General features: G+C 37.6%; 3 protein-coding genes across 3 annotated transcripts; 1 reads left to right on the top strand and 2 right to left on the bottom strand.

The window, feature by feature from the left end:
• Positions 1 to 6,593: 6,593 nt before the first annotated feature.
• Positions 6,594 to 7,841, bottom strand: LOC103720469 (MYB31 transcription factor31-like). The gene is made up of 2 exons (XM_008810183.5): positions 7,330 to 7,841; positions 6,594 to 7,225 (listed from the first exon to the last, which is right to left on the bottom strand). The coding sequence occupies exons 1-2, from the start codon at positions 7,590 to 7,592 to the stop codon at positions 6,766 to 6,768; spliced, it is 723 nt and encodes a 240-aa protein (XP_008808405.1). The 5' UTR covers positions 7,593 to 7,841; the 3' UTR covers positions 6,594 to 6,765.
• A 4,733-nt stretch (positions 7,842 to 12,574) lies between these two features.
• On the top strand, positions 12,575 to 14,765 carry LOC103720478 (protein POLLENLESS 3-LIKE 2-like). The gene is made up of 4 exons (XM_039118009.3): positions 12,575 to 12,979; positions 13,068 to 13,280; positions 13,390 to 13,545; positions 13,668 to 14,765. The coding sequence occupies exons 1-4, from the start codon at positions 12,812 to 12,814 to the stop codon at positions 14,553 to 14,555; spliced, it is 1,425 nt and encodes a 474-aa protein (XP_038973937.1). The 5' UTR covers positions 12,575 to 12,811; the 3' UTR covers positions 14,556 to 14,765.
• A 2,157-nt stretch (positions 14,766 to 16,922) lies between these two features.
• APX3 (ascorbate peroxidase 3) lies at positions 16,923 to 24,455 on the bottom strand. Its single transcript, XM_008810184.6, has 9 exons — positions 24,179 to 24,455; positions 23,079 to 23,203; positions 20,587 to 20,636; positions 18,776 to 18,841; positions 18,646 to 18,694; positions 17,900 to 17,982; positions 17,739 to 17,818; positions 17,533 to 17,635; positions 16,923 to 17,334 (listed from the first exon to the last, which is right to left on the bottom strand). Exons 1-9 carry the CDS (start codon positions 24,289 to 24,291, stop codon positions 17,134 to 17,136), a joined length of 870 nt encoding a protein of 289 aa, XP_008808406.2. The 5' UTR covers positions 24,292 to 24,455; the 3' UTR covers positions 16,923 to 17,133.
• Between the last annotated feature and the right edge of the window lie 790 nt (positions 24,456 to 25,245).

Raw genomic sequence — 25,245 nt, forward strand, 5'->3', positions numbered from 1 at the left:
TAAATATTTAATAAGAGAAGAGTTCCAAGTACTTTCACCAATAATGTAGAGATCACGGATCTTCAAATTCTTCAATGCATCCCAATTCACCATCGCGGGCCAATAATAAATTGGAATATCCACCATCCATCCATCACTTAGGATCTAATTGTTCTGCGATTACCAAAAGTCCATCTAATGTTAGGGAGCACTATTGGCGCATAAGCACACAATTCTTTCTAGAAAGTAGAAGTATTCTGGGTGGAAGAAATCTCTGAAGCTTTTCCATATATGTTACAAACATGAGTTCACTGAAAATATTAATAAAAGAATCTCCGAGCGGAAGAATCAAACCCAAAATCTCCAATTGTTGAATAGAGATATATGCATATTGAGGCAAGCCTCAATTCACCGCTTCCCTTGCTCTGGGAAGTTTATGCCACGATTGTAAGGATTTATGCATTACAACTAGATTTTTTGGAGAATTGATTCTAGACTTGGTGATATTGTTGACGTTCATTGCCAAATCCTAATTTTGATAGGATTTCTTTTTAGTTGGTTATTAATTCTAATAAGTTAAGGATTTGGGTTAATATTAAGTTAGGTTAAAGTGGAATAGTGATTTTTTTTTTCTTTTAGTACAACTTATATTTTTGTCTTTTAACGACAGATGGACACGTTTTTGTCTTGTAATAGGAGACAGAGTATGATTTTATAAAGAGAGGAAGAGAGTGACGTGAAGAGTAGGAGGTATTTTTTTTTGGGTGATGTAAGATATCTTGAAGAGGTATGACTTATGAGGCCCGCTTATGAAGGGCGTCGACTCATTATTTTTCTTTTTTCAAATTTTTCTTCAGCTACTGCTACTTGATTTAATTGGTGTTTGTTCTGGATCTTAAACTAGTACATTTGATTTATTCTAGATAGCATGTCGTTCTATAGGTATAACCAACGCTGGTCAGGACTTATCCACAGTAACTTCAAACCCTATCCTAGTGCTGAGCAAGGATCACGGTGACGCCGTGCAACCAAATTGCATCTTCCGAAATTATAAATCGGATTTGAGATCCGGTTCATGAATGGGTGTATTATGGTTTTTAGGAGGCTAAATCTTGATCATGTCCTCATGAATTCATAGAAAAAATTGGTTTTGGGGGACACGTACAGCAGGCTCTTGACCAATTAAAAGCTAAAAACATAACCATCACAAGCTTGGATTGGGGCGAGGGTGTGTGCGGTTGGGGCTGGATTTTCCATAGCACATGTTTTGATGAATATGACTTTGGGTTGTCTCTTCTCCAACTTTTCCAACTAGTTGGGTCACAGAATTCGGACCTTCCAACTTGAGAGATAGGCCATGCAAGACCGACAATTCCACCATCCTAATGGTCCACAAAATAATGATCAACCTTTCAGTTGAAAGGGTGAGATCCCACTCTCTATGTCTAAAATCATGTCGATTTAAAACCCAGAGTGCCGTTAAGGTAACGCCTATGACTCACGAGATCTCTCGACTACCATTCTGCTGCTGATTTTTTTGCATAAATAAATTAATAAATATTTTATAGTTTGACATTCTTTTTTATTTATCCAAATCTGAATCGTTTTCAAAACTTTGTGATTTTTTAAATATTTTCTTTTGGAGTTTTGAACCGCAATCTCTAGCTGAATTGCTCTTATGAAAGAGTGATGTTGATAATGACCTTGAAATTAAAGGCGCTTGGCACATAACCTCTGAAATGGTAAAAAGATTTGATTTTTTTCAAAGTTGTCCATGAGGGTTCTTCGTCATGATTTGCATTTTTTAATAAATTATTCTTAATTACATCCTTTTCAAGAACATTTTTTAGATTTTACGTTCATAGTTTTCAAGATTTCTCTCGGCGGTTATCGTCGAACTCGATCAACCACCTCGGAACAAATCAATGAATTACCAATTGACCAAAAAAGGAAAAAAAATGTATATTTGCATGACTTAATGTGTCCAAGCATGTTGACCTAATTATTCAGGAATGTAATTATATCATCTTTCATGAGATGGCAATTCATAGAATATTGTTTGTCGCCTTGTTTCACAGTTTTAATTATGACACTCACAATACTGCTCTACCAAACTAATCAGATTGTCAAAATTCTTTATTTTCATTTTTATGATTCTACGAATTAAATAAAAGTGTTTTTGTATGTAAACCGGATATTATGTCTAATTTTAAGGAGACTGCTCTACATGTTCACGTTGCAGCTATTTCCAATCATGAATTCAAATACTCCTATGAAATGAAGCCAGTGGAGCCTTACTATTTCTTAGAAAGATGGGTGAGACCACCTCTTGAATCGGCTACAATTATAAGTATAATATCTAATCATAATTTTGATGGTTATTTTAAATTTAATTCCCAATCTATTTGCAAGAATATATATTTATGAGTTTTTTTTGCATGAATATCCTTAAAAAAAAAATCAAATTTGCGTGAATACCCTCTTCAAATTTATATTTATTTTTGTACCCTCATAAAATATTGTTTTTACACAAATACGCCTACTACAACAGTTTTTTTAACATCGTTAATAAAAACTATATTTATTTTAATTAAAAATAAAAAAATTTAAAATTACTTTTTTATCCTCCATTTTGATCGCCTTATAAATATTTTTTTGCATATCTACCCATTAAGGATATTTTAGTCATTTTAATTTGAAACTGTTTATTTTGTAATGATGTTAAATAGTGTCGGTACATCTGCAAAAACAAGAATAAAAAAAGAGCATAGAAATGCAAAATAAGTATTTTACAAAGATATACATGCAAATATTAATTTTAGAAGTATATTCAAATAAAATTCAATATTTAGAAAGACATTAATACAAAACACACACACTCTCTCTCTCTCTCTCTCTATATATATATATATATATATATATATATATATATAACTGTGTACAGAAATAGAGGAGAAAACACTAGTTCCGTTTGGGACTAAATGTTAAACGTTAGACATCAAAGAACCAGGTAATAAGTATTATGCGCGCGCATATATATATATATATATATATATATATATATATATATATATATATATATATATATATATATATATATATATATATAGAGAGAGAGAGAGAGAGAGAGAGAGAGAGAGAGAGAGACTGACTTCAACCTTTTCAGCTTATAATGAACGCGTCAAGAAGTAGTCTCCGAACTTCTAGAAGCATAAACATAAATTAGAGGTGGGTGGTAGGTTGAGAGGCAGGAGAGGAGGTCAGGTCAACGCGTGCGCCCATGCGTACCCCATGACTTCTTTTAGGGCTAGAGAAGAAAAGAAGACCACCTACGGGCTTTGGAAAGGGAAGCTCTCTTAGTAGTGCAGGAGAGTGTGTTCTCGCGCGTGTGAAGAGGAAGCAGGCACGTGTGCATGGGCCCCGCAAAAGGTTAAAACTATGTCACACGCGCCGACTTGTTGGCGAAGACTAACCGGGGTAGGCTGCCCATCACCGACCCTGACAGGGGATTGGGAGTTGGTAGCTCCCTGCCTTCCATGGACCTATATGACAATTTATAACGGCAAAAAACACCTTGATCTAACCTAAAATGATATTATCTCACTATTTTTTGATGTAGCATGAGTAGTGGTTAGGTCGGTACATAATTCTAGAATTGCATAAATTAAGGCCATATGCATGAATGTTGTCTTCGGTACTTCACATAGAATAATTTAAATATGGAAGGTGGGATTTAGTTAGGGCGAGCAAACTATTCGCAAAATAGCTCAAGTTGCTGGCGCGATTAAAAAATGAGCCAAGCTAGAGCTAGGATTCTCTCACTCAAGCTTGGCATGAATTAGCTCGAAATCTTGATTATAATGAAATAGTTATATTATTTTAATAAATATTTTAATTGTAAGATTAAAATATAATCAAGACAATTATTCCAAATTATATAACTAAAGGTTTCGGACGATTTCAAATTTCCACTAGATCTCTTAAACAAGTTGTTGAATGGCTCAAGGTCTACTCAAATCAAAATGAAACAAGGCTTGCTCTAGAGGTTTTTTATTCAATCCCTAGAGGTGTATTCCAAAAAAATTAGACCTGAGTAATTATAATACAACTCTGCTTTGCTAAAAAAACAAAAAGAATGTACAGGGTAAAATTGTGTACTAAAGGGTCAAGTTTGGTATGGAATGAATATGAAGTTGATGAACTTGGTCCATCATGCAGATGTATCAAGGGGATTAGATGCAGTCCAAATTGGATCCTCCTATGAACAGAACCAACAAAGATAAGGCTCTATTATTGTTTTAGATCATGCATCCTTCTTGACCCACTTGCAGCCATAGTGTAACCATGGGTCTTGGTTCTAGTCAACGGGCGCAGGAGGCAGGAATTCTACAAATCCAAGCAAATTAAAGGACAAGGATTGCATCTTTCATGCAAAAGAAAGATTTACTTTTCATCATGCGAAACCACGATCAAATCACACAATAGTAGCTTCAAGCGTCATGTAGAAAGGTTCAGAGTGCTTTGAGAGCTGTGCATAGCGCGATCTAACGGTTGATATTTTAAAAGAAGATCAATCATTTCTTCGTGCGAAAGACAACAACCGGAGCCCTAGCTTGAAAGGCAAGCATGGCCACAAAACATAGGGAAAAGGGGGGGGGGGGGGGGTCCGCCACTAGCGTCATGCATGCATTGTTGGTGGGGGCTGGAGTTATTTTTAGGCTCGATGTGGATAGCAATGATTTTATATAAGCAAGGGGTGGAGAAAAAACAATTAAACTATGAGTGAAGTATATGGATAGCTAAAGGATGGACCAATGAGATGGTAATCAATGCCCTCCTCTTTGAGTCACATATTTGAAGATAGAACTTGGAAGCTTCTTCAGCCTACCTAACCTGTTGAAAAAGTGAAAAGTAGGTGAAGGTTGGAAAAGGACTCCTTCATTTGGACGTCTCTCTTTGGAATTTGGTTCTCCCTTGTCTCAAAAGCCAGCCTTCAGTCATCCACAGTTCATCAATCACATATCAAGGGAGGCTTCATCACAAAAAGAAAATCATCAAGTGACTGTTTGAGACGATCTTAAGCATGCTTTTCTTGTATCAAGATGTGTGCAGTGATCAGTTAAGTTAGAGATCTCAGAAAAAAAGGAAAAAAAATATTTATATGAATCATTAATGGTTTAAGATGATGTTGATAAAATAATGTTTCTCCAAAACAGTTGGAAGACAAGGTCAAGTTACATGAGAGTAACACACTAAACACTCGAGAACACCTAAAATATATATAGCAGAAAGAAACGATGAAAGAAATTTATTATGAAGGACAGAAAGCGCTGAAAACTCACTACCGGATTTCATGAAAGTTCCTGGTGCCATTCAGACGATTCTGCTTAACGAAACAATAATCTCATTTTTCCTCATCATTTTTTCCTTTTATAGATACCTACCTACCTTTGTTTTGTGATTAATTCCTGCATGATTTGATAGCCCAAATGCTCAAACGAACAGAATGTTTCCTTCGAAAAATGGTTTAAATTAAAATTTTAATACTATGGCTTCAATTATCACATGCCGGCCTAGCCATTCCACTAATTTCAGTTTTAAGTTGGACACGATAACTTAATCACGATTAAACACCATTTTTGGTAATTAGAAATAAACCCTATCCAATCATGCACCAATGCGGATCTAATCGGATCCAAGCATGACAACTTGCATTGAAAAAACATTAAAAGACGCTAACGTGTTGGACAATTTAATCGATCGGTCGCGTGATTTATTCTTCAATATGAATTAGATGGTGGAACAAATCAACTACCATGGTAGGAATTAAGGACTGTTAATGAAACATCCTGATATGAGTTAAAAGAAAAAGAAAACATGTCTGAGGGCGACGAGAATTGGGCAAACTGTAACACCTCCCTCAAAAGGGTTCATTTGGAGATCACCATCAGGAGAAGGCAGAATACAATAATCTGGCCTAAAAAAAAGAACAGCGAATTGGATCTTGCTTGTTATATTATATGAGGGTTTTTTATATATATATGTCTTCAAAGAAGAGTGACATGGAGAGAGGCTTATCTCTAGCATGTCTTCCCCACCTTTCTTAAATTGGTTCTTTAGAACAACCTTTCTTAATTTGTTATTAGTATATATACAATTATTATCTTTATGCAGGGTTTAAGAAACCTAAGTGCAATATGATCCAAAAGAAGATCATGGATTAAGGGTCTCTCCTGGGTGTCTCCCTCACCATTCTTTATTGAGAATGGCTACCTACCCTTCCCACCGTCCGGCTTCTCCTCCTCCCACCTCTTATCCGCAGACCACATGCATTGAATGAGATGGGCCAGGGACACAGCACTTGGATACGATAAGAATACCCAACTTGGCCCCAAAAAATATCATTGCCCGAGCGAACGTATGTCTATGGTTTTTCCATTTTTTACACTTTTGTTATGCTTGCCAGTACCGTCCTGCCACTCAAAGCAATCACATAGAATAAGAAAAAGAAATATAGGTGGCTGTAGAACAGAACGTAAAAAGAAACCAAAGAATCAGGAACAGAAGATGCCATAGGAGTCAAGGAAAAAAGGAAGAAGAAGAAGAAACACAAATGAGAGGAATCCATGCAATTGTTATGAATAATCAGAGGCATCTAGTATTATATGTTGTAATAATTATACATAATAGAAAGAAGAGAAAATTAAAGAGTCCCTCAAAGATGCAAGCTCTTCATACCGGCCCCTAACCTCTAAAGTTTAGAATTCTGAAGTGCTCCTTGCTCTATTAATTCATCTGAAGGCTTCTGTAATCGAGCACTCCAGTGCTGAGGCAAAGGAAGCCATTACACTTGCACTCGTTGCTCTTCTGCGACCCCAAGCTGCAGCTGAAACAAAGGGTCGTCCCCTCCCTCTTCACAGGCTCCAATGACTCTTGTTGCAGGGGAGGGCCTATACAAAGCTCTAAATTAAGGTCTGGACACTTCAGCTGCTGCTGCTGCAGCCGCCCCCGCGGCCATGCCGATGACTCCTCACTACTACTCCTCTCCTCATGTCGAACCGCAGCACTACCCTTCTCCTCTCTCCTCTCGAAGGAGATGGTCACGTTGGAAGCATGCTCGTTGATCGGCCGGTGGGTTGCGGGGTCTACTCCTCTATTCAAAAGCTTCCTTTTGATATGCGTATTCCAGTGGTTCTTTATCTCGTTGTCTGTCCTCCCCGGCAGCCTTCCAGCTATCAAGGACCATCTGCACCAATTCATAAAACCATTCACGACATGGTCTCAGAGAGAGAATTTCTAATTTAAATTTTATATGAATTGTTATATATATATATATATATAGGAACTTACTTGTTACCAAGGAGGCTATGGAGCTTAATGATGAGCTCGTCTTCCTCTTCGGTGAAGTTCCCCCGCTTGAGGTCAGGACGGAGGTAGTTGATCCATCGGAGGCGGCAGCTCTTGCCGCACCGGAGGAGGCCAGCCGCCTTGGGGAGCGAGCGCCAGCAGCCCTCGCCATGGACACGGATGTGGGCGATGAGGCGCTCATCCTCCTCCTTAGTCCATGCCCCCTTGTTGGTGTGGGCTTTCTCGCAGCATGGAGACCTCCCCATGACTCTCTTCTGTGTGCTTTCTTTCTCCCCTTCTATGCGTGCAGCGTAAGCTCCCCCCTCGGAACGGGGATGGGGATTTATAGGCGTTTGACTCCGGCTGAAAGGGCCGGAAGGGGCAGGCGTTTGGGAGGGAGTTTTTCTAGAAGCGAGTTGGTGAGAAAAAAAGGTTAGTAGGGGAGTGGCTGGTAGGCCTCCTCCTCCCAAGTCATGACATCATCACCTGCCACCAGTTAAACAAGCCACAACCACATCAGTGTTGCCTCCACCCTTAGGTAGGTGTAAAGCGAGCTCGCAAGCAGTGGGGATGCCAAGCCTTGATTCCCACTCTACTTTCTTTCTTCTTCTTTTTCTTTTTTTTTTTTGCTCTGCACTTGACTATTCTTCACCATAATTTCATATGCTTCTTATATTTTATTGGTTCGAGAAAATAAAAATTATGGTTCAAGTGGTGGCTCTCCTCCAAATGGGGGGAGGACCTGAGTGGGTGGCACATGCTGTCCTAAGCATTTCAAGCAAATAATTCTTATATCAACTTAGTAATTGGTGGTTTGAGAGCTGCAGGTAGGTTAATAATTAATCCTAGAGTTAGAATTTTCTACTGGTGCAGGTGAAACAAGTTAAGTGGAGTGACTGCGATTCTCCGATTAATTATTTTTTAAAATCAAAAAAATAAATAATGACTATTTATATAGTTTATTGGGATTACGAATTATGATGAAAGGAGGACTTGAATCCAAAGCTACCATATCATCACTAACAGAGTTTACCAATTCAATCAACTGGTACCCTTAAAGAATTTTTGATCATTTATGCATGCTCATCTGATATTTAGTAATGTTTGTTATATATATATATATGGAGCCTCGTTTCTCTCCCTTAGAATGGTAGCCTTTTGATTGCATCTCCAACCCCGTGACTCTAAAGTTTTCGCGAGGGTGGAGTCTACTTGAGATCTAGTCCATTTTTCTCTAAAGTTTTGAGCCGATTAGGTAGAACTAACTTGATTGAAACTTGACCTAGACCAAAATCTGAATCTCCAGGTTGAGCTTGGCCCACTAGCCTAAATGCATGTTTCAACTTTCAAGTTTGTGTCAAGATAGGCTAATGTCATTAAACTTAGCCGATGCAAAATTTACTACTTCATCAGATGTAGTTGTATGAACCTAGACCCCTGATTATTTTTTTTTCTTTGAGATTAGGAGAGGCTCATCCTCACCTTTCTACCCATATACCTGCTTTGTCCTTGGGTCATATTTTAACTCGCAAACTAAAGTATACTCACACCATACGAGTCTTTGCAGCAATGGTATAATCTTTTTAAAAAAAAGATTACAAGGGCTAAATATTATCTTTTCTTTACCCTATATTCACGCTATCCTCGTCAGTTTGATGATAGTACCATCCGAGCAAGTGCTCAACAATTCTCAATTTTCATTTTTGCCTTCAATGCATGGTGAATTATGAGATTCCAATCATGTTCGATAATATCGCCGAAAGTTATCATAATTCAGCATGACTCTCAAAGTCTCTTGCACATTGCAGGCTGGGCCAAAGAGGACTTGAGTAGTTTGGACACCCATGAGAGCTACTCTACTGCTGTAGGTAAAGGATGTAGTTCTAGAATGTGCAAGGGAAGGTGGAAAAAGGAGGAGGTTAGGGGGATGGTGTGGTTGAGGTATGGGCTTTGGTTCACCTTCCACCTTCCCCCACATCCTTCCTTTTGGTGTTGGCTAGCAAGCGAGTGGGGGTCATGGGAGGAGGAGGAGGTTGGTTGGGCTTTTTTTTCTTGTTATCCTTCCTTTTGGTCTCCACAACATCCCCACCTCACATGACCTAATTATCCACCACACCACCACTCTCCTACCTTCCTTAATTTTGCTCCCCTTGCCACATGTAATCCCAAATAATCTCAATTTCTCATGCATGGTTCTCCCATGCCAAGAGAGGCAAATTAATGAAGCCAGACCTCATGTAATTCTTTAGCTCTCTACCTGCATCAATATACTGAAAGGAACACAACTTTCCTACACTGCCTTGAGATCGGTTCAAACAAGGTCTTGCCAATGTGGTATATGGGGCAAACCAGTATTGGTAAATCGCTTTCTTAAAGCTTGGGAGTGCATGAAAGCGTTCAAAATTCGACAGCCGCGAGCTCCACGCGTTGATCTCCTCAGTTGAGTCAAGTCCACGTAGAAGTCGTCGATCATGACAAGACTTACACCAGCTCTAAGAATCCGTCTGTCTCTGGAGTGTCGTTTGAGAAGATCAGGACTATATTACTTGATCAACAGCGTCTCATTGACTCGTTTAGATCGAGGCTTGGACCGAGTCTTGGGCTTTCCACATAAATCTTACTTAACCTAACTCACTGACAAAATTGGTTTTTAAGCCATGGAAAATTTAGCTGCAATTGCGTCATATTGCATCTGTTTCTAGTCATTTGAAGTCTACTCTCACCAAACTTTGGTGGAATTAGTGAGCATGAATGAGAACTTGTTTTATATGCCTTGCATCCCTTATCATGTTTGTTTACTCGACATGTTGATAAAAAAATCCAATCGATCTCATTTTTTTCAAACTAATCAATTTCTGTCCTTGACCCAAACCTATATAGTCCTAAAGGAAAGGAGTTTATTGAGCCGGGTCCCCGGATGCATTTGCAACACTGCTCAAGTAAGCACATTCAAGGATGTTTTAACTATAACAAATCCCTCATCAAAAGAAAACTCTAACAGAGGTGCATAAACTTATTTATATTCCCTCCATTAGAAGCTCCTAATCCTTGCATCCTCCATCACACTTAACTATGGGGATTATATTTGTGAAAATTAGTTCTTAACTACTTGAATATGGATGATGCAATATATCTATATCATGAAATCTGAAGATTGAGCATCACATAGAATGGAAGAGTCAAGCACAAGAACTCTATTGACCTTCTAGTTGTTCAGTGAAAAAACGAAATTGACAGTAAGATATGCTACAACCTTATTTTGCATTCTGTACATCCTAAAAGTTGCGATTCTAGCCAAATCACTTTCTTTTGTTTTTTTCTCTGGACACATGTAGGGTCCTTTCTTCATAGTTATACCGGATTGTAGCTCTTGATTCTGCTGGCTGCACCTATACCAAAGTAGGATGAGCAGCCAATGCCATTGACCGCTCGAAAAAAGAAGAAGATGCCAAATCACTTGTTTACCATTGGGAATCAGGAGTAGTTAGCATAAGGAAAATCAAGTGGTAACTCAGAAGGTTGAGTTGATGAACAAATTTAGCTCCCACAGTAATTGATGCAATCCCTCACCGATAGATGCAACCAGGGCCGCATTAATCTGAACCTCGACCCAACATTTAATTTTCCTTGGGTTGGGCCTCCATGATGTGGGCCACGTGGCCTTCAGTTGGTTACTACCAGTCCATCTCTAAAGCTGGTTGGATTGGTACATATCAAGCCAGCTTTGCAAAAATAATGTGGAAAAAAAAACTTTTTTCATGACTTTGGTGGATCTTAACACATACAATGTATACGATTTTTTAAAATATATATTTTATTAGATTTGGACATATATAAGGAATGTAATACTTTTAACAATAAAAATTGGTCCTGCTTTCATCTATTCTTCTCTTCCATTTTTGGAACAAGAAAGAAATCTCTCTTTCTCTGTTGAATACGGCATGGCAACTTTTTTCAGCATCGGGTGTACCTAAGCGCCTGGAAAACATTAGAGGAATTAAATTATGGAAGTTCGAGAAAGGGGTGCAGTTGAGCCATGCTCGATCAAGCCTAGATCCAACCAAACTTGGCTTGAAATTGACTTCGAGCTTGACAGTTCAGAGCAAACTCGATTTGTTTATATTATTCCAAAATCGATTGAGCTTAATTTCGTATCAAGTTGAACATGGGCAATTGATAAGCTTGATAACCGTAAGTCGAGCTAGAAATCAATGCAAGCAAGCTTGAACCAAGATTGATTTAAGATTGGTTCAAATATAAATCAATATTTAACATATTCTAAAATTAAATAAACAATCAAGCTTATTGAAACCACTGTAACATTGTAGACAAGTAGATCTAATTATACATATACATACATATATACATATATATATATATATATATATATATATATATATATATATATATATATATATATAAGAGAGAGAGAGCAGCTCTCTACTATGAAGAAGGAAGTCACCCTGCAGCGCCTGCGCTTGGCCTGCCAACCAGTTTGCAGCTTGATTTCCCTGCCTGTGGATGTGGGTTGCAAGGAAGGTCTTCAAGGTCTTCTTACAAGAGATGATGATGTCTTATAGCAAAGGAAAGTTCATACACCTAGAGCAAAAGGTAGTAATGGCATAGTCCCCTTGAAGCCAAACCTCTTGCACCTGGCAATAATACAAAGCAAAGTATGCTTCAACAAGCTCAGCAGAAGGGACCGAACATAGGCAACCAGCAGCATCATGAATAACAAATAATTGCAATGGGGATAGAGCCTCAGCACCATCAAAATTAATCTTGAGTCCTCCAATGGGAGAACTAATATTGATAAATGCAGCTACAAAGTAGTGCTTCTTGACAGAAAGGAATACTGAGAATATTTTCGCAGTTAGAAAGGAATAATGAGAGTACATGATAGAGGAGATCACCTCAAAATTTGGAATAATCCCATAGCATTTTCTTATTCGATTGAAATATAAAATAAATTAACCAAACTAAGGAACATATTTATTAGTTCGTCTAAATGAAATAATTTTTTTTTAAAATAAGCCTCGTAAATCCCAGTGGAAAATCTTCCAAGCGTTGCTTCGAAGAGGAATCTTATTAATTTATTATTTCCTTTTCTAAGTTTGTGCGGTCGTAAACTGCCTGAAAATTCCGTGCAACCGGTTGAGCCGGTAACCCGGTCGCCCACGAGTATCGATCCCCAACGGCTAGTTTTCCAACGGCTCTCTCCCCAACGGTCGTGTGCTTCCAAATTCTCCTCTCACGATTCGTATTAACACCATGATCCCCTGAAGCAAATCCATAGCTCTCTCTCTCTCTCTCTCTCTCTCTCTCTCTCTCTCTTTCTCTCTGCACTGCTCTCGACCTTCCTAAATCTTCCTTCTGAAGCAGAGAGAAGAGCAAAAGAAGCCGATCATCCCCCCTCTTCTTCTCTTCTACGCCTCTCACAAAATCATCTCTTGGAGAACTGAAGCAGGTCGCAAACAAGAGGAAGATGATGCAAGACCCGTGGAACATCAATGCTCCCACCGGAATCCGGCCATCGAAATCAGCACCCTGCTCGCCTATTAAACCAATCGTGAGGCCAAGGCCCGACTCGTTCCACATCACCCACAAAGTCCCCATAGGAGACACTCCCTATGTGAAGGCGAAACGGGTTCAGGTACACCTCCATTGTTCATCTAAACAAATTTGAGATGTTGATATTTGTTCTTCTAATTCCTTCTTTCCTGTGTGCCTCATGGTATCAGCTAGTGGATAAGGACCCTGAGAAGGCAATTCCATTGTTTTGGGCTGCAATCAATGCCGGGGACCGGGTTGATAGCGCACTCAAGGATATGGCCATTGTAATGAAACAGCAGAATCGAGCGGAGGAAGCTATTGAAGCTATAAAGTCGCTGAGGAACCGGTGTTCGGATCAGGCGCAGGAGTCCCTAGAGAACATTCTTTTGGATCTTTTCAAGGTTTCTTGCTAATTCCTACTCTCTCTCTCTCTCTCTCTCTCTTTTTATTTTCTAACGATGATTTAATGACCAATAGACTAACTTCTAGACCTAACTGAAATGTGAACAGAGGTGTGGGAGATTGGATGATCAGATAGCTCTCTTGAATCACAAGTTGCAACTTATCCAGCAAGGGCTGGCCTTCAATGGGAGGCGCACGAAGACGGCTCGGTCTCAGGGGAGGAAATTCCAAGTCTCTCTGGAGCAAGAAGCAACCAGACTTCTAGTGAGGACTCCCTTCTGTAATTCTTTCCTTACCATACTTCAAAAATTCTTGTTCGTGGTCTTCTAATTGGGCTTCTAAGGGGGCTGATCAAAACTGCGACTTATGATATTGCATGGTTGCAGGGGAATCTAGGCTGGGCACTGATGCAGAAGGATAACTATATTGAAGCTGAGGGGGCCTACAGAAGAGCCCTTCTGATTGCTTCTGATAACAATAAGATGTGCAACCTGGGCATCTGTTTGATGAAGCAAGGGAAGATTGCCGAGGCCAAAGAGACCCTCAAACAGGTGAGGCCAGCGGTTGTTGATGGCCTAAGAGGAGCTGATTCCCATTTGAAAGCCTACGAGAGAGCTCAGGAGATGCTCCGCGATCTCGAGGCTAAATTCTCAGGTCGCACTGCCAGGGATCAATTCGATAAAGAAAATAGGCTCTTCGATGCATTCATCGGCTCTTCCTCGATATGGCAACCTCAACCTTGCATCGACTACACGATGCCACCACGAGAACGCTTCGGTGATGAAAATGTCAATGTGAACAGAATAAGCACCAATGCAAAGCCTGAATTCTTGTCGAACATTGCGCTCAACGTCGATGCACCACCGTTCTATTCGTCAAAGATGATAAGAGACCCGAATGGGATCGATCATCCGTTCCAGGATCCAATTTTCGGTAACCTCAAGAGGACAAGGTCGGGCAACGCCGTGGAGAAGTCCCTCCCACCTAGAGTGCCAATGGAGAGAACAAAGGAAGAAAGCAACACAAAGAAATCTCTCTCTGTTGAAGGGAGAGATGATAACTGGCCAGAATTGCCAGACAACATTGAGTTCAATGATGCCATTGTGGCAGCAGTTCTAGCTCCTGTTCTTGAGGATACTGGTAATACTGATACTGGTAAGACTGATGCTAATAATAACACAAGCCCAGCGTTGAACGAGGGGAAAATGGGGAAGAGGCTCAGGATTTTCCAGGATATCACTAAGGCAACTTCTCTAAATGATAGGTTTCTTTAGGAGAAGGGAATGAAAGTCTTCAATTAATTGTCTTTTGCTAGTGAGTGGTGGTAGTAGAAGTAGTAGTAGGAAGGAGATGATCTTGTTCTCCTCGATCCCCTCACAATGGGAATTGTTTATTTAGAGCAGCATGGAAATATGTTCTGCTTGCTTGTTTGAAATGATCATTGTAACAAAACAGACAGCTAATAACAATCAATTGTTTTATTATTTATATGTGTGTCTATATATATATATATATATATATATATATATATATATATATATTTCACTGTTTTATTATTTATTATCAGTTTATTGGTCACAAACTCTTATTTGCCAGGACTTAGCAGAACTTGATTTTTTTTTTCAGTAAATTTGGAGTTTTACTGAACTGAACCTCTGTGCTGGTCCTTTCTTAGTTTGCTGAAATTTCCTATTTTTTAATGTTCTTCTGCTTGGTGCTGTTTGCTTGGAATAATGTTTTTATTTACTTGGATGGGCTTCCGAACAATATTCTATGTTTACACCCTTTTGATGACCAATATTCGATCTTTCAATTCAAATGAAACTCAATTCTGTTCTCTACCTGTTAACAACAAAGAGTAACGCTTGCGAGAACTACTCTATCGATAGAATTAAGAAGGAAAAGTGAAATGAGTATCAGAATCTAAAATTTTCATCAGGGTCCCAATTTGTATTCTCTGAGGCATTGGTCAAGAATATTGTCCTCAATTTCATAAATGATGGGTCAACTTGTGAGCAAGGTCCTTGTCAGGAAATTAAGTGCACTAAATTCCCCACCACTATTTTTCTCCTACTACGGGTTCCACATCTTCTTTCCAAAATTACAATTTCAAGTTTATCCTCATGCATGTTGGGACAGACCTAAAAACCTCTCTTATGGTGGCTGAATTAGACTAAATGCAGTACAAGTATAGAAATGAACATTATACCTAGAAAATTAGCTTTTGATGTCCAGTGAAAAGAAGACATGCCATCATCGACTGATGACTGCAGTGAAGGAGGCATTCACTAACAATCAACCTTAGGAGGAAAGAGTTCTGCATCTAAGGTTTGTTAGGAAGCAAAAGTAATCTACACAAGTGATTACATCATCATCACTGGAAAAGGCTATAAAGCACCATTTTCTTACCCAACATGAAATGATTCATGACAGACAGGTGCCAAGTTCATGGCAGAAGTGTTACAGATTGATTACCTGTCCAATTCTAAGTTACAACCAAGGAAATCAAACATTAAAATTTTTAGCTAAATTAAGACTCCATTTAGCATTGTTGTAGGAAGTAGAGCTTTTATTTATAAAATTTTGGACAATAGACATTTCGCTATTAGAGCTTTTAATACAAAACTAGTTATTGTTTGATAACTTCATTTTTTAAAGTACTTTAGAACTTTAATGTTTATTTGGTAACCAAATGAAAAATGATTTTGACATAATGCTTTTAATTATTGAAATGTCAGAAATTATTATTATAAAATATTTCTAGTTTAAAAAATTATTTATTTTGATATTTAATCTAAATAATACAATAATAATAAATTTTTATATTTCTTTAAATATAATAATATTTTTATAATATTAGTATAATACTAGTCATTTATGTAAAAATGGGCATCTTGCTCTCTTTTTTCTAATATCATAATATTATGTAACAATAATAATATTATTATAATATAATAACAATAATGATGATGATGATGATAATATAACATTATTATTTTATCAAATTACATTATATTATACTATCAAAAGTTATAATTATAAAATATTATTACTTTATTTTTTTTAAAAAAAAATCATTGTCGAGAGTTGAACTAGGATATCTTTGGATGAGTCTAATTTTTTTTAATAAAAAAAACACTTTCCAACCCAAAAAAACTTTTTCCCCATAAATCTTTTTTAGCTTTTTGAAAATCTAGAAAACTGTTTCAAAATTTTTATCTACAAAATCATTCAAAAGAGCTCTTTCAAGAAATAATACTAAGCGGACCTAAGATGTCCTCAAAATAAGCCCCTAACTAGAGCTCCCAAGTGTTGCTCTGAAAGGTTTCATTAATTCAGTGAATAAGTAAATCAGGCTAATACTACAATTTCTAGCATGCAAAATTAGCGTTCATATTTTTTTCGGCAGCTCAACCAAGTGCAAAGTCGGAGCAGCAGCCGAGCTCATTTCACCAGATTTTCATCAATTACCCACCAATCCAAAGTTTCCTGTATTATCAAGTGGCATAGCTGCATCCATGGCAAGATGACTCTGTTCCTAGATATCTCAGCTAATCATGCATACAACACTATATTTTGATCCCAAAAATAACCAGTCTCGCTAACTATAAAAAAGTCAGCAATGTCGAGATTGTTGAAAATTTTCTGAAAGAACAGCTCAGCTGTATCTCTGATTTGGTTGTAACCAACCAGTTTATAGTTCATGAGTATTCCCATAAAATACAGCTACAACAGAGCAGACCATGGCTGGTCGCACATTATGATTTGTGTTGCAGTCTCTCTCTTTTTTTTCTTTTTATCTGATTGTATTTAATTGCACGTCCAGACTAGAAATAAGCCAGATCTAACTATTTATTTCCTCCTAGAAACTTCATAGAGGTAACTCAGGATCACCACACCTGCAGCAACTGCCACTCCAAAAGCACTTTGAGCTAATACAACACTAGTCTTTGCATCTGCTTTGGTGGCTGAACCAGTGCGACGTGGAGTGAAACCCAGCTCTGAGAGCTTCTTGTGTGATTCTGCATAGTCTTTGAAGAAGAGGTCCTCATCCTGCCAAAATCATGGTGTCAGCATGAAACATGTTCTGGGGTTACAAGTAGCGAATGTGAAAGAAATCACCATAGTACTCTTAAGGGCTCACTGCCAAATCATAAATGCAGGGTATTAAGAATCTGATCACCAATGGCATTTCCATTGAGCAATAAAGAAGCTTTGCAGATGGAAGACCAAGCCACCAATAGTACCTACCTTAGCATACAGCTCAACGTAGCGCCTAAACTCAGGATCCTCCAACAGAGCCTTGTCAGTTGGAAGCTTCAGAAGTCCCTCTGCTTCCCCCTTCAACAGTTCTCTGACACATCATATAAACAAAGTTTGTTTCCCCCTTTTCACCTCAACGAGGAACAAAAACAAAATAGGAAATGAATCCTGAACTTGTATTATGATAGTCTTACACAAAATAGGAGTTGTCAAATTTCAGAGGTTCATTTGTCCAGGCACCTTCAAATCCTGACCTCTCGGGATGAGCCCTTCCCTTCAAGAGGAAAAGCAAATATTAATTGTGAGGTATTTTAATTCAACCATGAAGTGTGCTGTTGTATGACAAAATTGATACCAGAGTATGGCCACCAGATAATGCCACAATATCCTTGTCTGACAGGCCCATCCGGTAAAAGATCTCCCTCAGATGTGGTGCACCTAAAGCCAAGAAATTTTTTTATAAATACTAATGTCAGCAGATCAAGTAACAATGAAGAATAAAATATAACGCATCTTAAAGAAACAAACTATTATTGCTACCAGAATCATAACAAATTGAAGGAATCTTGCAAACTCTTCAGACAGTTATGGCTGATACCTAGCCAACTAAAAGATAAACTTACAAGGGACAACATTGCCTCAAGAATATGCATGCATAAAACTATCTAATATTCAAAAATAAGCATAAAATTAGCAACAAGCTTAGACCAATCTTTTTGAATCCGTGCATTGATCTGATGCACATAAACTCCTGCATTTAGTTTTGCAATAAGTGGATGTATCATTGTGTCTGCTGAACAAGACAAGAACACCTAGAAGGCATAAACTCGAGGCACAAAGAAGGTTGGACTGATAGCTAAAAGGGTCTTATGCAGGAATTGGTCCTGCATAATATAAGCAGCAGAACAACCTGCTGTAGAACGCTATAAATGTAATCAACGAGACATTCAGTTGAACATTTCTTCATGCACATTTCTTCAGTCAACTACCCTTTATGCATATTTCCTCAAAGAACCATTCTTTATGCACAATGTTAGAGGTCGGTTTGAATAATGGAAAGAAAGAAATCAACAAATATCAGTTCAAAGTGATTGCAGTGACCTTGCTTAGCATTGGGAAGACGTCCTTCTTTTGGGCAAACTGATGAATCCTGATACACAGGAACACACAATTAATCAATATGTATTTGATACGTAGACAGCTATTTCTAAAGAAAGGTCATTTCATGTACCCGTCTGCCTGGGACAAAGTCAACCGTTGGTCCTCCAGTAACTTCAACTGCAACCACTCCAGCAAGCTGATTACAAAAATATTCACAACAAATTGACTCACATTAATAATTTATATCACAACAAAATAAAAATGCAAAGCATAAACAAGAGCCGTTGCCTCAGCCTTTTGAGAATGGTATATTGAATCATTTTTCATCATTTATTCTGATCATTGTGACAACCTTTTCCAACAGATAATCTTGATCCTCTCAGGTAATGCAAAATAAGAATTTCTATTCCTAAAACACTAAAAAGCAAATAGTAAATTAGTGGACATAAAAATGGGTATCAAAAACTGATCTAATATATTAGCACAAGTAACAACCACCTTTGCCCAATTTGACAACATAGGCTAGATTTTTTTTTTAAAAAAAAAAAAACACTAACAAAACCCCCCATGTGATTTCTGAAAGTTGCCCATTGTACCACAAAGCCATTATTTTCTGATAGAGCAATACTCCAGTTCAGAAATTGAGTGGATCTTCACTAAAGCACTGTTTCATTGTCTGGTTTTTCCAAAACAGGTTAACAACAAAATCAAAACACATGTTTGGTTGGTTTCCGTAAATCCTGTTATAGAAAACTCACACGTCACAAGACTTGAAAAATGAATTTTATGAAAAACAGCTTACCCCTTCTTTTTTGAATAATGACTCTTAAAGGGAGGTAAGCTATATTTCATAAAAAAGTTTACATAGGTAAATTTAGAACTATCCAAACAGCCCCTACTTCCTTACAGACAGAAAAAAAAAGAAATCTCATAACTCAATTTGGGTAATTCTGATAGAGTTCGAAGGGAAACCCTTAGACATTTATTGAGCCGTCTCTAACCTCTTTTGTTTGTCTCATCACTAATCTATTTTTATTCCTCATTCTGATTCAATTGTTGAGACAATTTCAAATAGGTTTACTTATTCCAGAATCCTTTATCTTTGCTTTGTGAAATCATTGGGTTTAGATATTACTTCGGTGATCCTTACTCTTTTCAAAAGAGCAGCAACATACTTTTTTGTTTTTTGTTATTTTTTTCTATATTGTAGAAATAGAATATGAACGGTGGATTCCCTTGTGATACATTTTTGATCGAAATAGTTTTACCAACTCCAAAAAAATTTACATTTTTTTTTATTTTTCAAACTTCTTTGATTTTTCAATTTTTTTTAACCGTTCGATTTATATATTGATTGAAGATATTCTTACAAAGTTGGTCTAACTTCTCGGCTGAACGAACAGATCTAAATGGGCGGTAAGCCCAAGAGGGACAGCTAGTCAAGCTCTGACGGACACTGCAGGGGCAGGGTGCGGATGTGATGGACCAAACCTCCATCGCGAATAAGCACATAAGAATTGTGATAAGAAAAAAATCAATAAAATAACATTTTTCTTTTCGCATCCGAATATAATAATTAGCATATAATAATAATCTCTGTATGTCAGATCATTTCTTGAAATTTTGCAGAAAAGTCAGATAATTTGAAACCAAAGCAGTTGAGTTCTCCATCCTAATATCTAAAATATGTGGTTCAATGTTTTATTTTTTTTAGCTCAATGTATTTTTTTAATATTTTGCCTATGGATATGTCATCAAAATGAAAAATATGATACATCTCCTCTACTTTAAAATTTGATTAAGATGGTTGTTAATACTCGAGAAATAATATGATATTGAATAGAAACTCCCATATCCTTGGTGAATTTGAATATGAAGCAACAAAACTTCAAGTTCACATAAAACTAGAAATACAAGAAGCTAGATCTATAGTACAATCACCTGATAAAGGTCTGCATATGTAATCTTTGGATGTTTCGCCTTCACCGGCTCTAATAACAGTAAAAAAATAAAATAAAATTAGAGACAAAGAACCCAAGGTAATAGTACTACAGTATTCAGGTTTTGTTTGCATGTGAAAATGTGTATTCAACTGTTGTGATTAGATATTCTATAAAATTGAAAAGGACAGGGATATTGCCAGAGCTGGTTTTGTTGTTCCCACAGCGATGAACAATATATTGATTATTATGCCCTCTTGTGCAATACATCATCGAAAGTGTAGTCGAGGACATAACAATCAATTAATAGCTGATTGCTTTGGAAACAACAAAATCAGTGGCAATATCACTACCCAATTGAAAAGGAATGCCATTAAGCTACCAGAAGATACGCTACTTTAGATAACATCCGATGAATATTCAGCATGTGTGCCTTAACAAATTATTATAACTGTCATACATTATAACTAATAAAAATAGGCAGAAGGATCTGATCAAATAGAAATAAGAACTATAAACTTCTATAAGAGATGTCAATTTTGAGATAATTTGATGATAGGCTAGAGGTCTTGACATACATGTTTTGGTTTTGCACACATTTTATAAACTATAGATCACCTTCCATGGGTTCCATCTTCATTAGGAATCCTTCATTACTGAACACAACCAAACTTACCCACAAATCAGGCAAATCTCCCCCTCTCTGTCTCTGTGTGTGTGTGTGACACGTGCATGCATACACATGCATACACATGCTGGTGCTAAACCTATATGGAATTAGGTGAAAACCACCTCAAAAGTTAACCACACCCCTTCTATGGGGACCTTGCATGAATTAAATAAGAAATCCACTAAAGAGAAGATGCATGTGATTCAAACTGCAGGTAACCACCTTGTGCCTACACACAAGTGCAAGCACCTTTCACCTCGCATCATTACCTGCATGCACATGGTAATCTTATTTTAGAAGTAAAAGTGGACTGGATAATATCCATTCGGATCCGTTTTCGTATCTAAATCTATCTACATATGGATGAAAATTTAAGCATCCGACTAATATCCATATCCATATACATATCCGTCAAAGAAAAATGGATATGGATATAAATAGACAACTATCCGACCCATATCCAAATATCCGATTCTGTTTGTAAGGTAACATTCTTCATTATTTCTTCTTCATTGCTGCACCAATATTGCAGTAAATGTATGGAATACATGCAACAGCCTCCTTTCTTCATCTTTCACTATTAACTTTAGATTTCACGTATGAGGATATCATCAGGCTCTAATAGAAAATAACACCAAAGCATGAGCCAAGAGGAACACTTCTGTAATATACTCGCAAGTAATTGTTTGATGGTGTATGTTACCCTTGAAAATTATATATTTGATTTTTCATTACCTGAAAAATAACTGGAATGCCGATCAGCCATAAGACGCAGCCTTTTATGTGAGAAGGCAAAACAATCATTTAATGATGTAAATTTCCCCTTTAATATACTTTAAATAAACAATGACTAGAAGACTCATCGAACATAAGACACATCCTTGTCCGTGAAGATGTGAATAAACCCATAATACTAGCAGTTGAGTAGCTGTAAACAACCTGAAAATACATTCAGTTTCAAGATACCTGCCTACTCCCAGAAAAAAGAGGAAAAGCAAGAAGAGGTCAAGTTCTTGATCTGATTGAAGCAATACTGGCAGCATCAGCAAGATGATACCCTATTTCTTGGAGGTACCTCCAATAGAAACTCATATTACTTATAGGCAATTAAAGAAAGATAGAACCTGCTAGCAAACAAGAATTGAGGATTTTTTCCAAAAAGGTTTGAACAAAACTTGACATCATATTCCCTATAAAAATTTTATCAACTCCTATCGCCGAGGCATTAACACTCCAAAAAAAGCAAAACAAGTGGCCCATCTCTCTCTCTCTCTGTGCTAAACAGCTCATGTCTTTTTAAAACCACGTCCTGCAGCAAATTGACCTGAAAATGCATGCTGAACGGCATGATTTTGTACTTTATTTTTTTCTTTCCAAATTTTTCTCTTTGGTAATCTTGATTAGTATTGAAAGTTCCTTTTATGTTAATCAAGTCAAAAAATATGCATGGATGAAAGGAGGCAGAGACACAAAAAAATACAAGAAGGAACAGGCAAATATTCAGGTTACTATTGACAGAACTGGAAGAGGGCTAAAACAGCACATGGACTCTACATGAATGGTCTAGGTCTCTTAGTATAAACTGCAGACATATATAAAAGTTGATGCCTGACTTTTGGCCAACCCAATTTGTTTCGCAAGCAATTGAGACGATTTTTCATCATTCTTACTTAATAAAGAAGCCCAACAATAAACATTTACAACGACAATAATTGCTACATAAACAATCAAACAGTTGAATTGCAAGCAATAAGTATTGAGTATTATTGAATTGAACATTTTTCTTTATTTAAGATGGGTCCAGGAAATGTAAAGGGACATACCACAAAGATCTATAGCTATTTTTAAGCCAGCATTAGAACCATGAGTGTACTCTTCCTCGTGCCTAATGGAACCATTTGGGCCACCAGTTTTTGTGTTTACATCATAGGTACCAGCATCATGCCATCTGGAAGGAAAAGAAAGAAAGATACTTGAAGTGTCACGGTGTGCATAATGTGTAATTATATGCAAATCTTACATAGAAGGTGTCCTCAAAGAATATTTAGCACAGGTAATCTGATCGAGAATCATATTGTCATAAAATAGAAGACTTACGTATCCAAATCACATCATGAAACCACAAGAGAACTTGAAATGGACACTTAAACTCAGAAAACAACAGAGGAAAAGGAAGAAATTCATGATAACATCAGTAAAAATCACAAAAATTTGAAGTGGCTCTATGGAAAGTACAAGAAGAATGAGTAATAATAGGTGGAGCGAAAATACATAATCTACTATAAATTTGACAATAACACATCGGATTTTTTTCCTTTTCTTTTAAGTATTACATACTCAACTCTGCCGCAAATGTCCATGATATTTAATTCTCCACTATTTGCTCTTTATGGATTTTTTTTCCTCAAAAAGGAGAAGTCAACGAAAACGAAAATAGTGATGGATGGGCGGTCACCAAGCCTACTCTTGTGCCGGAAAAAAAGGACTGCAAGTAGATTCCAATTTTTCTATGATTCCACAAACAAAACAAGTTTATATCTCCAGCTTCATCGATGCTGCAAGTTATAGCATCGCCCAGCCCTCGACATGCATCAATCCAGCCAGAAAAAGAAACGATAAAATTTCATTTGAACAGATGTTAAAAAATCAACAGCAAATTCACGTAACAGGAACCCAATCCCCACAAAATCAGGTTCCAAGCGACCAGAAACACCGAAAATTCGGCTCAAAAGTCCATAAATTCTAGATCAGGACAAGGAGAAGAACTTCAGCAGCAAAAATCAGATAAATCTAAGAAAAGAATCAGAGTATAACCGATCGAAAGGATTGAATAAGGGAAAATCGAACGCTGAATGCAACAATTCCGTAAAGAGAGAAGCTGAGCTACGAGAGATCGATCGGAGAAGGGGCGGAGGGAACTCACGCGAGACGGAGCATGATGGGAGCGCAGTTCTTGCTCGCGATGAGGGCTCGGAGGTCCCTGCGGGCCTTCTCGATCTCCTTGAGGTACTCCGCGTCCACCACCGGAGCTGCCATTTCTCCAGATGCTGAAACCTCGCTTGCTCGAAGCTGATGGAGAGAGAGTAGAGGATGGGAACCGTGAGAAGATGAGATATGGTTTTATTGGCTGCTCGCCGGTCGGGATAAATGCGTTGAACTTCAGCCACGCCCACGCACCGCTGGATGATATTACCACCCTTGACTTGACTAGGATAACAATTCCTCTAAATAAGTTAAGGTTTGTGATATAATTTGGGATCTATCTTTTGGTGTTACTTTAAGCTCAATTTCACCCAAGTGTACAACGACTCTTCACCTCAGTGGTATTCCTATATTCCCCCTCTTTTTGACCATTTCACAGATTCCCCTTCTTTTTGACCCTTGCACAGATATAGCAGAATACCTATCATATATAGGATATGGCTGGCCAAAAATAAAAAATTATTTAGAATGACTAGCCGAATAGTAATTTATGAGTTTCTTAATCTGGTATAAGTACCTAAAATTTTCTTAGTAAATAATCGATATGGAACTAAACACACGTCCGCACAGGTCCTCACATACTCTCCTCGTTCAAGCTCTGACGTTCTCGTCAGGCTAAGGATTCAAATCTATTCAAATTTAACCACAAGCACTACAATTGTTCCGTGGTCAGTCTCCATGAACTCGTGCTTCAGTGTCCTTTAGTCCACATAGGCTATGAGCCAAATTTACTCTGATACCTTTTATAACAACTCAGGACCTCATCCAAAATAGCCAGCTAGATAGTAATTTTTGAATTTCTTAATCTTGTATAAATATCCAAGATCTCCTCGGCGAATAACCGATATGGGACTAAATACACACCCGTATGGATCCTCACAGAAATGCTAGGAAAACCTCTCTAATTACTACATTAATAGCTTTAAACTATGTTTCTAACTTCATTCAAACTAGAGTATCGGAGGGGATGGTAGGTGGTAGAAAAATCTAGGGAATCCATGCTTATTT

This window comes from Phoenix dactylifera, chromosome 16 (genome assembly GCF_051530095.1).
Source record: "Phoenix dactylifera cultivar Ajwa chromosome 16, Ajwa_hap1_PhDact_Kaust_v1.1, whole genome shotgun sequence".
In the NCBI taxonomy this organism is placed as follows: Eukaryota; Viridiplantae; Streptophyta; class Magnoliopsida; order Arecales; family Arecaceae; genus Phoenix; species Phoenix dactylifera.